Raw genomic sequence first — 15,329 nt, 5'->3', positions numbered from 1 at the left:
AGATTGTCCAAAAAGTAGGTTGGAAGGGTTCATCTACCATTTTAAGGAATGAAGAAAATGGATATGAGGAATTCTGAGAGACACTGGATGTAGATGCTGGTTTCAACCATAAGCTTCGGTGCTGAAGCTGGTCTGGAGAAAAAAAGATTTTGATGAAAAGAAGGAATGGATAGGGAATTTAGACAATATCCATTGCTGATTATCTTGAGAACCCAATTCTCAATGCAAGATCATTGAGATAGGTTTTGAAATAACTGGGAAAGGGTGAGAATTTGGAAATAAAAAAAAAAACTCTGATTAGATTTTTGGGACATATTTGGAGGCTGTCTCTGCTGCTATCTCAAACTCAAGGTCTGGATTGCCACTGTGGTGAAGTTATTGTTGCGACTGATTTTTTATATGGACTTTTTTGGAATAGGAGTAGGGATGGTACTTCCTGTGAGAATAATACTGTTTCCTGGAATTTCCTTTGTGTGGAATATCCATTGTAGCACTGTACAATGTTGCATTATGACATCTACTGCCTCTTTAATCTTCTCACCAAATAAGTTATCCCTAGTGCAAGGGGCATCTACCAGTTTCTTGTATACATCTTCTCTAAGACTGGAGTTTTATTGTAGATGATCTGGAAGCTGTATCACATAAATCATAGATTGATCTGGTCACATGCTTTGTGCATTCATCAGTATCATCTAGTGGTGGCACAATGCTGCTTTGGTCCAGCTGTCCTATGTTCTTGTCTTACTTTTTGCAGAGTATTATTTAAATATGTATCATCTGCAACTGATTGGCTAAAGATCTTGATTATAAAATGGCAAATTGATAAAATTTTTTACCAACAGAGAATAATTTGGAGTCTTTGCCAGATAGCACAAAGAAAAAGTTTTTGATTATTTTTTGCATTTTACACAGCTACCACTAGAATATCATATAGCAACTGTAACTCAGTATGGCCAGGACATTGTTTTACTGTGTATTTTAAATCAATGTTTCTTGCCACCGGAGATATGGAAAGTGGAATTCTTCAGAATTTAGATTGTAAATCTTGCAAAACTTTATGAAAAGGGACTGCATTAGGCTGCTTTGATGGCTGAATAAATTGCAATGCTCCTGGAATTTTCTGAGAGTCCTCTTCTAATTTAAAAGGGAACTGATTCATCTTCATTTATTTATTTATTTTTTACAGAAAAGCAGGTTATGCCATATCATCAGGTATCACAGCTCACTCCATAAGGGTCTGTGAATTGGATATAGTTAGTAATGGATGTACCTTGGACAAGACAGGCACTCTGATGCAGTGATCGTCTGCCTGTAGTAGATGTTGTTCCCTCGGGTTAAGTCCTTGGGTGCAGGCAGCTTCCAGGTCTTCCCAGGCGAGGAGGCAGGTAGCAAGAGCACAGAATGCAATGGAAGGGCTGGAACAGGAGCCATGAGCAAGAAGAGTCCAGAAGGCACTGCCAAGACCGGAACAGAAACCAGACATCAGAAATCTGGAACATGGCCAGGCAACAGGGTAACATGAAGCAAACTCCGTGTGAGCTGTTGGACAAGCAAAGGTGTGGCAAGCTGGGCTTCCTTAAATACAGATACCTACTACAGCCATACCTAATGCTTGCCTACAAGGGCATCTCCTCCTAACATTACTTTGATTAATATTTACCAGAGGATTATTGTTGCTTCAAAGTCCCTGGGTTCCGCCTTAAGATTCCCTGGTCTTGAACATAGAGGCTGCGGGTTCGAACCCCGCCCCTGACAGAGTAACTCCCCATCAGCAGTTCCTCTTGGGTCTCTTAACCTTAACTTTTCCAGGTGTTCGACAGAATTTGGCTACCAATTCCTTTGCATTGACATTTTGAGTTGGTTCTCAACTACAATATTTAGGACCATACCCTTTCCAGTCCACCAAACAGTGCAAATATCCCCAGATATTCAAATAACTCTTTCATCTAAGATCTAGTTGGTGGTAAATTCCTGATGCCCCTTTACTGTGACTGGTGCTATGTGTGTGTGTTTTGGGCTGGGGGGAGGGCGTCTTCCTGGAAACTGGTTAGATTTGTAGGTCTTCAGGAAAGCACATGGAAGGCAGGATGCATGTGTAGATTTGACTGGGAACTGCAGCTGAAAAGAGCCTGGAATTACTTGTTCCTGGATTAGAAAAGGTTCCATAAACTTCTGCTTGAGTTTATTGGATGGCCTTTTGCTCCTTATGTGCCTTGTGGAAACCCAGACTTTATCTCCTACTGCAAACTAGGGGGGCTTCTTGATGTCATCAATCCACAAACATCTGTGAATCTTAGACCTGTTCCAATTCACGTTGGACCTGCATATGTAAATTTGTTAGGTCTTTCACTCTCTACATGGTTACAGGGATTCTTCACTTCCAAGCTTTTCCTGAATAAAATTGGGGATGGACACCAAAATTCGTGAAGAAAGGAGATGTCTTATTCACCAAATGTTCAGAGTTGTGATATGCAAACTCTGCCTTCAGTAGTAGATGTACCCAGTTTGTCTGACTGTAGTTACAGAAACACTGAAGATACTGCTCTAATGTTCCATTTAGCCACGCCGTCTGTCCATCAGATTGCAGGTAATAAATAGAGCTGGAAATACAAGAGTTTATTTATTTCCACCACAAATAAGCCACAAACTGGGAGCCTCGATCCAAAACTATATGGAAACATATTACCTCGCGGCCTAACCGGTCTGCTGTCTCACAAGATGAGGAAAGATCCATAGCGCTTAGCAATTAGGCCATCTTGGTAAAGGAATCCACCAAAACCAAGATCAAGGTCTTCCCCTGTGAAAGTGGTAAGTCCACAATAAAATCCATGGATATCCACTCCCAAGGTCCTGAGAGCACTGGTAATGACAAGAATAGTTCATATGGACGGTATCTTATTCTGGTTGCCCACATCACAAGAAATAACATACTCAGTTATCTCTTGGCTTCATCCCAGCCACCAAAATTTTGAGGCTACTAGTTCTTTGGTTTTATGGCAACCAAGATGATTTGCTAATGGAAATTAATGGCAACTTTGCATTACCTGTAAACATGATGATCCTTCTGGTATGTACAGTCGCTCCTTTCGATAAAAGAGGGTTCCTTGGTTATCCAACATGGTATTTCCTGCTCCTTTTTCTAATCCCTACAGCTGGGTTTGTGCAAACTTGTCGTGCTACAGATCCCTCTGTATGACCTCCATTAACTTCAAATTTCCAGTTCTACAGACAAAGTTCTCTGGTAGGAGGATGGGTGAAGGGGCTTCTGGCTCTGCAGCATCTTCCTCTTCCCTCCAGGACACATCATCTGCTCTGCTGTTCATAAAGCCCAATCTATAAGTTAAGATAAAGTCAAAATGGGAGAAGAAAAGAGACCGTTCTTCTGTGGAGTTCATATTTCATGTGTTCTTTAGGAATTCTAGGTTGTGATCAGTAAATACATGGACTTGGTGGCAGGCTCCTTCCAGAAGATGGTGCCATTCTTTAAACGCAGTTTTTATATTCCTTTTTGTAGATATGATAATTCTTTTCAGCAGCTGTAAGCTTGCAAGAATAACATGTACATGGGTGAAGGAAGTCTTTTGGTCCCTTTTTCTATGATAAAATCTCCCCAAGTACCCCCATGAACGCATCAGCCTCCACAATAAACGATTGCTGGAGGACAAGATGGCTGCCTGAGAGGACGTCTTTCAAGCTATTCCATTTCCAGATTCCCTATCTACATTATTTACCTTTATTATGCTTCATAAAAGGAAAGGGAAGGTTCAAATTTTTCCATCCGAATCAGACATTCCCTTAGATCAGCGATTTATATCTGAACTTACTGTCCCTACCCCAGATTTGAGGGCATCAAGCCCCGCTGGCGTGGCAGGGAGAGAAGCCCCATTTTCACCTGGGGAGGTATCGTTGAGCCCGCCTGATCCACGACTACCGCTGCTAGCTTCTCCTCTGCGCGTCAGAGACAGTTTTATTTTATTATTTTATTTATTATTTTTTTATATACCGACATGCGATCTGAGATATCACATCGGTTTACATTCAGGTACTGTAGGTATTTCTACTCAGATTTGTCCTGTTAATAATAGGGTGCGAGCTTTTTGTTATGATATCCTTGTAAATGTTCAATTAAGTTTTCTGGTAATACCTACATTTTTTTCAGTCCTGAGCAATTATGGGAGTTCTTGAATATTAGAGTACAACATCCTGTAATTAACATGTAGTACAAGTGTGGATCATATAGGTTTTATGGGGTATCAAGCAGCATTTTTGTATAATTAAGTTTCATTGAAAAACTCCTTTGTTTTTTCTTTTCTCTCTCTCCCAAAGTTTCCTAGGGAAAAGAATAAGAGAATAATGTTTCTTGTTTAGCTGCATATTGTATTAGAGATTTCTTTAAGATTGTCTCAATTTTCATTGCAAAGTTGATCTTTGTTATTATTTGTAAAAAATTAATAAATTAAAAATGTAAAGAAAAAACAAACCCCCCCCCCCAACAATAAACGATTGCTGTGGGTCTGGGTACACTAAAATTGGAGCTGTTGTAAAGGCCTCTTTCACCCACTCAAAGGCCAACTGCTTTTTGTAAGCCCACTTGAAGGGGGAACCGTTCTTCAAGATCTCCATTAACAAGGCAGACAACTTAGAAAAACTCAGGATAAAACGCCAATAACAATTTGCAAATCCCAGGAAACACTGGATTTCTCTAATATTCACGGATGCTGGCCATTAGGCTACTCCATTGAGCTTACCGGGTCAATCTGCACTCCTTCGGGGGAGATTATGTGGCTCAGGAATTCCACTGTCTGCTTGCCAAATTTGCAATTCTCAAGCTTGCCACCAAGCTTATATTTCCGAAGACAGTCTAAGACCTGGCAGACTCGCTGGTCATGCTCTTTTGGATCTTCAGAGAATATCAGAATGTTGTCTAAAAAGATAACCAAACTCTGATCTAGCATGTCCTGAAATATTTAATTTATCAGATGCTGAAACATAGTAGGGACATTTCTTAAGCCAAACGGTATTACTAGTTATTCAAAGTTCCCACAGCGTGTTTGAATAGCTGTTTTCCATTCATCCCCTTCTCAAATCTGGATCAGATTGTAATCACCCCTCAAACTGAGTTTGGTAAATATTTTGGCCATCTGAAGGCATTCCAGTAGTTCATTCATCGGGGACAAGGGGTATCGATTATTGACTGTTATGGCATTTAAAACTCAATCTATACAAGGTCAGAGACAGTGATCCTTCTTTGATACAAAGATGGGTGCCCCCGATGGGGACAGAGTGCTGAATACAACTTCTCTAAGTTTTTCTTTAAGTACTCTCAAAGAGCCTTTATTTCCAGTTCTGACAGGGTGCAGATTCGTCTAAAGGGAATTTCTACACCTGGAAATACATATATGGAGCATCACACAGTCGATGTGAGGAAATCTTATCGAAAACATTCTTCAAGATCTCCATTAACAAGGCTGACAACTTAGAAAAACCCAGGATAAAACACCAGGTTAGAGAATAGCCACTGCCATTAGCAATGGTAAAATGGAATAGACTTAGTTTTTGGGTACTTGCCAGGTTCTTATGGCCTGGATTGGCCTCTGTTGGAAACAGAAAGCTGGGCTTGATGGATCCTTGGTCTGACCCAGCATGGCAATTTCTTATGTTCTTAACATCTTGATAGGCTGCATACTTTCTGGCAGTGGTCTGACCCCACTTTTGTGGACCAGACACAGAGTCTGCGCATCATCTTCTCAACGGCCAGCTGCACATGCCTCTCCAGTTCCTCCTCGAACATCGCTGATGCCAGGACAGGCTTGGGACAGAGAAGGTGTAACCAGATTTTCTTCAGACCCTAGAAGAAGATTGATGGATGGCATCAACACCGATGGGAGTCTGTGGTGAACTCCCTGGTTTCTATCCTCGCCATTGTGCATCTCAGCAGAAGCTGGTGCATCCCTGTGCCCGGCACCATTCATCGAAGGGGACTAGTGTAGATGCTTATTGGCTTCCTTTGCTGCTCAAATCGGTTCTTCCCGGATGCTGAGGTCAAGGACGATGAATCCAACATCCTCAACCTGGAGGAGCTTGATGATGGCTGGTCTCCAGCGTCCCTCTCAGCCAATGACCTAGATGGAACTGGTGGCCCCGCTGATGTTGATGACTTGATGTCCATCGATGCGGCTCTGAAGTCCTTTGATACTGATGCCTCTGATGCTGATGCAGTCTTCTCTGTCCTGAAGAGGCACGCCATCTTGTCGAGCCAGATCTTATGTCCCTTCGGGTGACTTGCTGCAACCCCAGACATCGTGCAATACCCCAAGGCAGAGGACATATCCAGCATGGGAATTTGTGATATACATGTTCTTGTTCATCTGGGGCACTGCTTGAAACCCAAAGTGGATGTCATTGCAAAACTAAAGGGATGCGAGATCAAAATCGATGGCAGTGGCCATCGATGGCCAGTGGGCACCGAGAGCTCCACTGCTCCAGGGGATCAATAACAATAAACTTACACAAAAATGTTGAAAAATATATCTAGGGGGCTAACGGGAGAACATGGGGGAGGGGGCGCATCCACCGCATGAGGAATGCAAAAAAGGAACAGCTGGAAAAGCACTTTAAAAATTGTGTAAATCCTGACATAAAAGTTGAGAGGTTCACCCAACCGCGAGATGTGACGCTCCATGGAAAAGAGGAGACTGAAAGGACCCCACGTGGATACATGGAATACTATGTGTGTAAGAATGCTTAATGAGACTCAGTCGTTCTAGAAACTTTGACATACATTTTCCATGCGAGGTTCCATCCAATGATGTTACCCATATGTGAGGACTGCCATCCTGCTTGTCCTTAGAGAACGTGTAGCCTACTTTTAGTGATTCAGAGGCATATGAGTGTGGGTGCAACTTGAACCAAAGCTTGCATTGGTGCAAAACCATCCACAGCTCACCTTTATTACCACAAAACTTCTCAGGAAGTAATAATTGAGTTTCAATAGGCAATATGCATTGCCAGACAGTAGCTCCTGGGAGGAACTAAACCTTCAGCAACAGGGCATGGAATTGGAACTGCATACCTTATACTACCTCCATGAGACACTTAATGCAGTCCTGCAGTTGCTCCATTAGCATGTCCTTTGTTTTGGGCTGGTCCAAATCTGTCATGGCTCACTCCACAAGGGTCTGAGAATTGGATACAGTTGGTAATGGATGTACCTTGAAGAGGCCAATGCTCTGAAGCAGCGATCGTCTGCCTGTAGCAACTGCCATTCCCACACAGGTCGAGTCCTTGGGTACAAACATCCACCAGGTCTTCCCAGGCAAGGAGGCAAATAAGTGCACAGAAGGTAATGGCAGGACTGTAGCAGGAGCCACAAACCAGAAGAGGAGTCCCTTCTGGACTCCTGAACAGTCAAGACCATAATAGGAATCAGGAACCCAGAACACAGGAACATGGAAAGGCAACAGAGCAACACAGAATGAACTCAGTGTAAGCTGTTGGACCAGCAAAGGTGTGGCAAGCGGGACTTCCTTAAATACAGCTGCCTATTAGGGCCACACCTAATGCTGGCCAATAGGGAGCTTCTGAGAATGAGTCTCCCTAACTATCCTTTGCTTGATATTTACTAGAGGATTATTGTTGCTTTAGAATCCCCATGTTTCCGCCAATAGATTCCCTAGTCCTAAACATCCGACGTCACGAGTTCAAATCATGTTGCCCCTGGCTGTGGAGATGAATTCTGAAGAAACTTGAAATGAATATTGAGAAAAAGAGGCAAAAGAACAGGGAGAATCTGGAGCAGAATCAATTTCAGAGAAGGGAGATTGATTCTCAATAGATTCTTCATGTGGAGAAGTAGTACAAGGAAACAACTAGACTTTTTGAAATGGTGGAATAAAAGATTATGACTTAAAATGTTTAGAAAATGTCTCCAAGACAGGTTTCTCAGTAGTAACTGTTGTAGAAGTAGTAGGCATGTCAATCATATATGACTTGACAAATTCTGTCCATAACTTTTAAACAACTAACTGACTTGCAAGTAACTAAGGTAAGGGTAGCAAAGGTTGAGCCTTTATTGAAGAAAAATCCAATTTAGGTACTCAAATTGTAGGCAAATCCCTTCTTTTAGTGCAAATATTATGGCACTGGTGCTAATCATCTATGTTCGATTTCACAAAACTCTGCGCCATAAGCTTCGGTGCTGAAGTAGTAGAAACCAACAGCACTGTTTGATGGGGCTGACGGACACTATAAACTTCTCAGCATGAAACCCAATGGTGCCATCAATTTATTGGCTCTGTGCTCATTTATTTTCAGTGCCAAAGTGGAACTCCTCTCCCCCTTTTGCTCGGAGCAGTACAAGAGGGATTTGTCGCAATGCCTTCAAGAACTTTAGCCTTTGAATACTGATTTTTTTTTTTAAATCAGATTTCCTTTTCCAAAGGTGAGGAAAGGTAATATTTAAATTTTATGTCCTGACAGACTCTGGCTCATGGGGACATTGTGTCACAAGGCTCATATTGGGAGGAATCATAGTTAGGAGAGAGACACTTAAGACAGAGGTCACAAAGGTCCTGACTACCCTTTTTCAACAACATTTTGAGCACAATTTAAAGGGTGTCTTACCCGCTTTAGATGACTTCAACGACACTGAAGAAATGGAGAATTGCCAGTAAATTTTTTTTTTTAAACCAAAAAAGGATTAGAAAAATAAAAAGATTTTTAAAAATTCTGAAAAAAAAAATAAAATTTGAAATTTAAGGCGACTGCAGTATAAAGAGAGGGAACCCGACCATGTTTTCAGAGGACAAAAATAGTCTGAGGAATTTCCACGCTTTTTTAGAGAAGTTTTCTATGAGAGAACACACTTCTATCATGGCGACGTCGGATGAAGTCACCCCACTTGTACATCCGAATTTCTACCCACTTGTCCACAGAGAATGCCTTTCAAACGTGCTGTGTCTCACTGACTGGTTGAGTGCATGCTCACTGAGTTGTTGAGTGCGTGCACTGAAAGTAAAGGCGCACCACACGCATACTGAAGTTGGTCTCACCTATTACTGTGCTTGGTTTTTCCCCGGTCTTTTTCTTTGTCCTTCTTGTGCTCTTTGTGCCGGTGCTCTTTATCTTTGTGTTTGTCTTTGTGTTTGTGAGAATCTGCAAGCGAAAAAATATGTTATTTAAAACAAAGCAGTAACAACGGAAGCTGCAGCCCAGAATTTCCATTAACTAATCATTTCTATTCATTAGTTCTGTGCAAACATGTTTCACAGAAACACACAATTATATAAAATGGTGAGATTTATCTTGTCTCCTTTTCTATAGCAATACCACAGACCCCATGTGACTACCAGCTTTCTCCTCAGTTCTCCTATTACTAAGTTGAGGTGATTTTCATTTGATGTGAGGATAACTTGTGTGCCTGGTTCAAATGCTACAAACAGTAAAATATTTTTGACTTCTATTTCTCTTGAGCTCTGCCATTCACTGCTGTCTGCTTGGCTGACCAAGCTTAAACACTTAAGAGGCCAATATTCAAAAAAGCGGAGTCCCTAAATTTAGGAGGTTAAGAACCCCAAGTTGGATGCCTTTTATCAGTTGAATTTAGAAGCTTAATTTTTCAGCTGAAAATTTACCTAAATTTAAGACCCTTAATTTAGGCCTGCTATTCATTTGACTAGATTTAGACTCTTAAGTTTGGTGCCCAGTGCTGAAAATCAGTGTTAAGCAACTAACTTTTTTTCCTGCCCCTGTAGCCACCCACTTTTTTGGTTCCTAGCAAATTTTCAGAAGGGTCAATTTAGGAGCCTAACTCTCAAAATTAGATATCTAAACCCTTTAAAAACTGACCTCACAGACAATATAGGCCAATCGGATGTTTCCAAATACAGTTGCTCCACAGAGTTACAAGAAGACTGTTTATTTAATTTATGGCAAAAAGGAACAAAATGACAGTAACAATTTTGTTGGTGTCACAGGATGAGTTTTGTTACTTGATGCATATTTCTGAAACAGTGTCCAATACCTGGAGGGTACACTCTTCAAGAGGACAATCCTTTCAGATTCAGTCAATAGTTAATGTTGCCAAACTCTTTAACAAATTAGAGCACACAGGACTAAGAGAAACAGAATTGTATACTGGAAAACCTGAGACATTTTCATGCAATGGTCCTTACATAAACTGGTTAAAAAGGACAGCTCCAGAATCCAGTTAGGTTCAAATACTTTCTTGGTTAGACATTTTTAAAAAATGGGTTTATGAACAAGCAAGCACTGCACCTTTTTTGTGCCTAGAAGCAGTCCAACATTGGCTTGTCCCCACTCTACAGAAGAGCCAACATTAGTGCACCTGCTACAGGGTGCAAGACATATGCCCAGCAGCCAAGGAGCTGGATTTTCGAGTCAGCTCAGCTTAAAGGGTACGAAGGCTATGATCCGGGGAGGCCAAGGTTCAAGGTTCCACTGTCGCTCCTTGTGACCTTGGGCAAGTCACTTTACCCTTCATTGCCTCAGGTACAAACTCACCCCTAGATTCATCAAAATGCTATAATATCACAGGCTTAATGCCCGCGATAAGGAAAAGGGGCATGTTTAGGGTAATTTTAGAGTTACTGCGCCATGCTGTAACATAGCGCTTCGCAAAGGTAGTATCGCATGGTGCGGTAAACTTTTCACACCCTGCGATACTTCCTATTTCGCATCTCGCGCGCAGAGAGAGAGCGAGAGCAAAATTGCTTTTTTTTAAATTGCATTTCGGCCATTTGTGGGGTTGGGGAGAGAGGGAGGAGAGAGAAAGATACTGATGACTATCTATAAAGCCTTCATAATAGTCACGTATTTATATCTCTATAGGAGGGGCAGGCGAGAGAATATAGTACAAAATTTCATGTTTGTGAGTCTTTCCTCACTCCAAATGACGTCAAATCTTCACTGGGGTGTACTGTGCTGTTCGTACTTCTCACTCTAATGAAAAACTGGTCCCTAAACCACTACCAATACCAATTTTGTACTATGTTCTCTCGCCTGCCCCTCCTATAGAGATATAAATACTTGACTACTATGAAGGCTTTATAGTCAGTCTCTTTCTCTCTCCACGCCCTCTCTCCCCAAGCCCACAAATGGCCGAAATGCAATTCGAAAAAAAGCAAGTTTGCTTACCATAAACGGTGTTTTCCGTAGATAGCAGATGAATTAGCCATGCTGTCTGGGTACATCCTCCATGCCACTAGGTGGCGGAGCTCACTAAGATCACCCAAAGTCTTTTGGTAAGGTGTTCCTTCCTGCATACCACTTGTGCCTCCTTGAGGCTCCTCAGTCTGTGTCAGAGCAAGATGATATGCAATGCCAGAACTGTCCGGGGAGGCGGGCGGGTCAGCATGGCTAATTCATCTGCTATCTACAGAAAACACCGTTTACGGTAAGCAAACTTGCTTTTTTCCCATATATAAGCAGCTGAATTAGCCATGCTGTCTGGGAGTCCCCAGCTTAAGAATTGAGCGTGCCAGTGTATGCAAGTACTTGAGGTAACATATCGCTCAATACTATATAAAAGGCGGACAGTTCTTATAATCGAGTTGAATTAGATAAAGAAGTGCTGTTGTCTAGGATTATCTGTCTCATCTTTGCATCACCTTCCATCTGTTTGTCTAAACAATAATGGGATGTGAAGGTGTGCAGTGACGACCATGTGGCTGCCTTACAGATGTCTGAGATCGACACATCGTGGAGATGTGCGACAGATGTAGCCATCACATGTACCTGATGGGCTTTGGGTGTGGAAGATAGGGATTCCGAATGTTTCTGATAGCAGAAACGTATACAGTTAGAAAGCCAGGATGATAATGTTTGTTTCGAAACAGGAAGTCCTGATGTATTTGGATTGAAGAAGAGGAAGAGTTGCGAGTGTCTGTTATTAGAGTGAGTGCGTTTCTTATAGTACGCTAGTGCACAGTTTGCTGTCCAATGTATGGAGACACCACTCACTGACATTTGCATGCGGCTTGGGATAAAAAGTTGGTAAAGTTATGGTTTGGTTTAAGTGAAAGGTGGAGACCACTTTTGGAAGAAAATTGGGGTGGATACACAGTGTAAGCTTATTGTGGTAGAATTCAAGATAAGGTGGGCAGTGCACCAAGGCTTGAAGTTTGCTGATTCTCCTTGCGGATGTGAGGGCGACTAAAAATAGCACCTTCCAGAATAGGTATCTAGGGTGACAAATGTCCAGAGGTTCAAACAGTGGTAACATGAGCTGTTCCAGAACTGGGTTAACATCCCATGGTTCTGGTGGCTTCCTTAAGGAGGGTCGTAGTTGTAGTACACCCTTCATAAATCGGGAAATAAGAGCATGACAGGTTATCGATTCCCTGTTGAGAGGAGTGTGGTAAGCTGCTATTGCACTAAGGTGAACACGAAGAGAGGCAGTGGCCAGTCCTTGAGTGTAAAGCAAGTGGAGGTAAGTTAGAAGACGTTCCGGTGGACACATAAGTGGGTCTGTGACCATTGATGAACACCAGGATGCGTAACGCGCCCATTTGCACTGGTAGTTTAGTCGCGTTGATGGTTTCCTGGATGCGATTAGAATGTCTTTCAGTTGAGGTGAAATTTTCAGATTTTGGAACGTGACTCTTTCAGTCTTCATGCAGTGAGATTCAGTGATGCGTGAAGTGGATGGAGCATTGATCCTCTATGTTGGGTGAGGAGGGTGGGGACATTCCCTAGAGGAATCGGTTTGCAAATTGACAGTTGAACTAGGTAGCTGTACCACGGTTGACATGGCCATGCTGGAGCGATGAGGATTAGATTCGAACTGTCCTCGATGCATCTCTGTACTGTGCAGGAGATCAGGGGAATAGGAGGGAATGCATAAACGAGGCCTTGAGACCAGTCCAGGAGGAATACATCCTGTATCAATCGGTGTTTGCTGGGGTAAACTGAGCAAAAAAGATAGACCTTTTTGTTGTGTTTTGTTGCAAAGAGGTCGATCCGGAGAAGACCCCAAATGGAGAAAATTCGATTGGCGACACTTTGATCGAGTTCCCATTCGTGTGGGTGAAAAATTCTGCTCAACTTGTCTGCTTTGGAATTGTTGATCCCAGGCAGATATGTGGCTTGCAAGGAGATTCCCTTGGAGTGGGCCCAGTCCAGAATCTGTATCGTTTCCTTGCAAAGGTTCCATGAACCGAACCCTCCTTGCTTGTTTATGTAGAACATTGCTACTTGATTGTCTGTATGGATCATGACGACACGGTGTAGCAAGTTGTGTTGGAAAGCTTGAAGGGCATTCTTGATAGCCCTCAATTCTAGGAAATTTGTGTGATAATTGTGTTTGTGGTTGGACCACAATCCTTGAGTTTGTAGATTGGAAAGATGGGCTCCCCAGCCTTTGGGGAAGGCATCTGAGGTAAGAATTAGTTGATGTTGAGGGGGCTGAGCGGTGAGCCCTCTGTCAATGCTGGCAGGGTTAACCACCAGCGAAGGTCTATTTTCATGTTGGTTATTAGTGTCACTGGAGTTGACAATGGACTTAAGAATTGAGACCACTGAGTTTTGAGGCCCCAACACACTGAAGACAATGAATGTGCAGTTTCATGTGTGGGACCACATAGGTGCAAGCTGCCATATGATCTAGCAAGGTTAAGACTTGGCGGGCTGAAATTTTCGTAAGTTGTAAGAGGTGCTGGGCTAGCGTAGTGAGAGCTAGTGTCCGAGGTTGTGGCAGGAATGCCCTGTCTTGAATGGTGTCTATAGAAGCTCCTATGAAGTCCAGTGTTTGTGTAGGCTGAAGTTACGATTTCTCATAAATTTATGAGAAGACCTAGATTAGCTAGGCACGTTATCATTTGAATTAAATTGTTCCGGAGGAGAGTAGGATTGGGGGTTACTAATAGCCAATCATTGAGATAGGGAAATATCCGAACCCCCTGTCGACGGAGGTGTGCCACCACTACCATTAGACATTTTGTGAAAACTCTGGGTGCGGAGGAGAGACTGAATGGGAGAACCTTGTATTGAAAATATCTCTCTTCTGCTTGAAAACAGAGGTAAGTCCAAGAATTGGGAAGCATTGGTATATGAGCTTATGCATCTTTTAGATCTATGGAGCACATCCAGTCCCCGGGCTGCAGGAAGAGAAGTCATTTTGAATTTTTCCCGCCGTATATATTTTTTGAGGGAATGTATGTCTAGAATGGGCTGGAGTCCTCCCGATTTTTTGGGGATGAGGAAGTATTGTGAATAGAACCCTTTCTGATATCGGGTTTGAGGTAACTCCTGTATACAGTGTTGTTGAAGCAGGTGGTTTACTTCTTGAAGAAGGATTTTCCGATGAACACCTTGGCGCTTGGTGACCACTGGATGGAAGGGATATAAATTTGAGAGAATATCCGTCCCATATTATAGCGAGGACCCACGAGTCTGATATTATGGTGCTCCATTGCGAAAGAAAGTGGGACAGCCGTCCTCCAACTTTCTGATTTGTTAGTGATGGTTGGGTTATTCCTAAAAACTTTGTTGGTTTTTGGGTGGTTGAGGGTCTGTAGATTGGCGTGGCTGACGAGGAGCGTGTTGCTGGCGAGTTGTTTGATATTGTTGTGGCCTATAAGTAGGATAAGGACGATATTGTCACCTAGGATAAGGTTTTTTTATTGGACCAAAAGGACGCCTAGAGGATTACGTATCATGTTGTGTTAGCAAAAGTACTGCCACTTTTTGTTCTTTTAACTTTGCAACAGTTTCCGTTAACTTATCACCGAACAAATTGTCTGGTCAACAGGGAAGGTTAACAAGTTTTTCACGTACGTCATCCCTTATGGCGCTTGCCCTCAACCATGCTAGTAGCCTGGCTGCAATGGCGTTAGCCATCGTTTTGGCAGAGGTTTCAAATCCTTCATATATCAATCGTACCAGGTGGCGAAGGCCTTCCTCCATATCATGGAACTCTGGTGGAGGAGTGTTATCTTCTGAACCCTGCTGCAAAATTGGTTTTAAGGTTTGCAGACATTCAAAGAGGTATTGTGCCACGTAAAACTGGTGGTTTTGGATTTTGGCATTGAGAACCCCTGACTGGTAAGCTTTTTTAGCGAAATCATCTAGAGACTTATTGTTTCGACCTGGTGGATTATTGGAGTGCAATCTGGTTTTTCGTGCTTTCTGCATAGCTGATTCTACAACCACTGAGGCATGTGGTATTTGTATGTTAGTGTAGAAAGGTGAGACACGCATTCTGTACTTCAAGTCTGTTTTCTGCGAGGTAGGTGTCATGGAAAATGGAGAGTCCCAGGATTTTTCCAGCAGTGATTCTAAAACTGGGTGTGAAGGAAGTGCCGTAGGTTCAG

General features: G+C 42.5%; 1 protein-coding gene across 1 annotated transcript in view; it reads right to left on the bottom strand.

Moving 5' to 3' along the window:
* The window catches only part of TOP1 (DNA topoisomerase I), a 349,577-nt gene that overhangs the window by 203,829 nt on the left and 130,419 nt on the right, over positions 1 to 15,329 (bottom strand). The window contains exons 2-3 of the mRNA XM_029612494.1: positions 9,051 to 9,153; positions 1,271 to 1,454 (exon numbers count right to left, since the gene is read on the bottom strand). Coding sequence (XP_029468354.1) covers positions 1,271 to 1,454; positions 9,051 to 9,153 — 287 coding nt within the window. The remainder of the gene's footprint in view (positions 1 to 1,270; positions 1,455 to 9,050; positions 9,154 to 15,329) is intronic.

The sequence above is a fragment of the Rhinatrema bivittatum genome, chromosome 8, assembly GCF_901001135.1.
Source record: "Rhinatrema bivittatum chromosome 8, aRhiBiv1.1, whole genome shotgun sequence".
In the NCBI taxonomy this organism is placed as follows: domain Eukaryota; kingdom Metazoa; phylum Chordata; class Amphibia; order Gymnophiona; family Rhinatrematidae; genus Rhinatrema; species Rhinatrema bivittatum.
The sequence above is the reverse complement of the archived record's forward strand: the minus strand, read 5'-3'. Positions and strand labels throughout refer to the sequence as shown.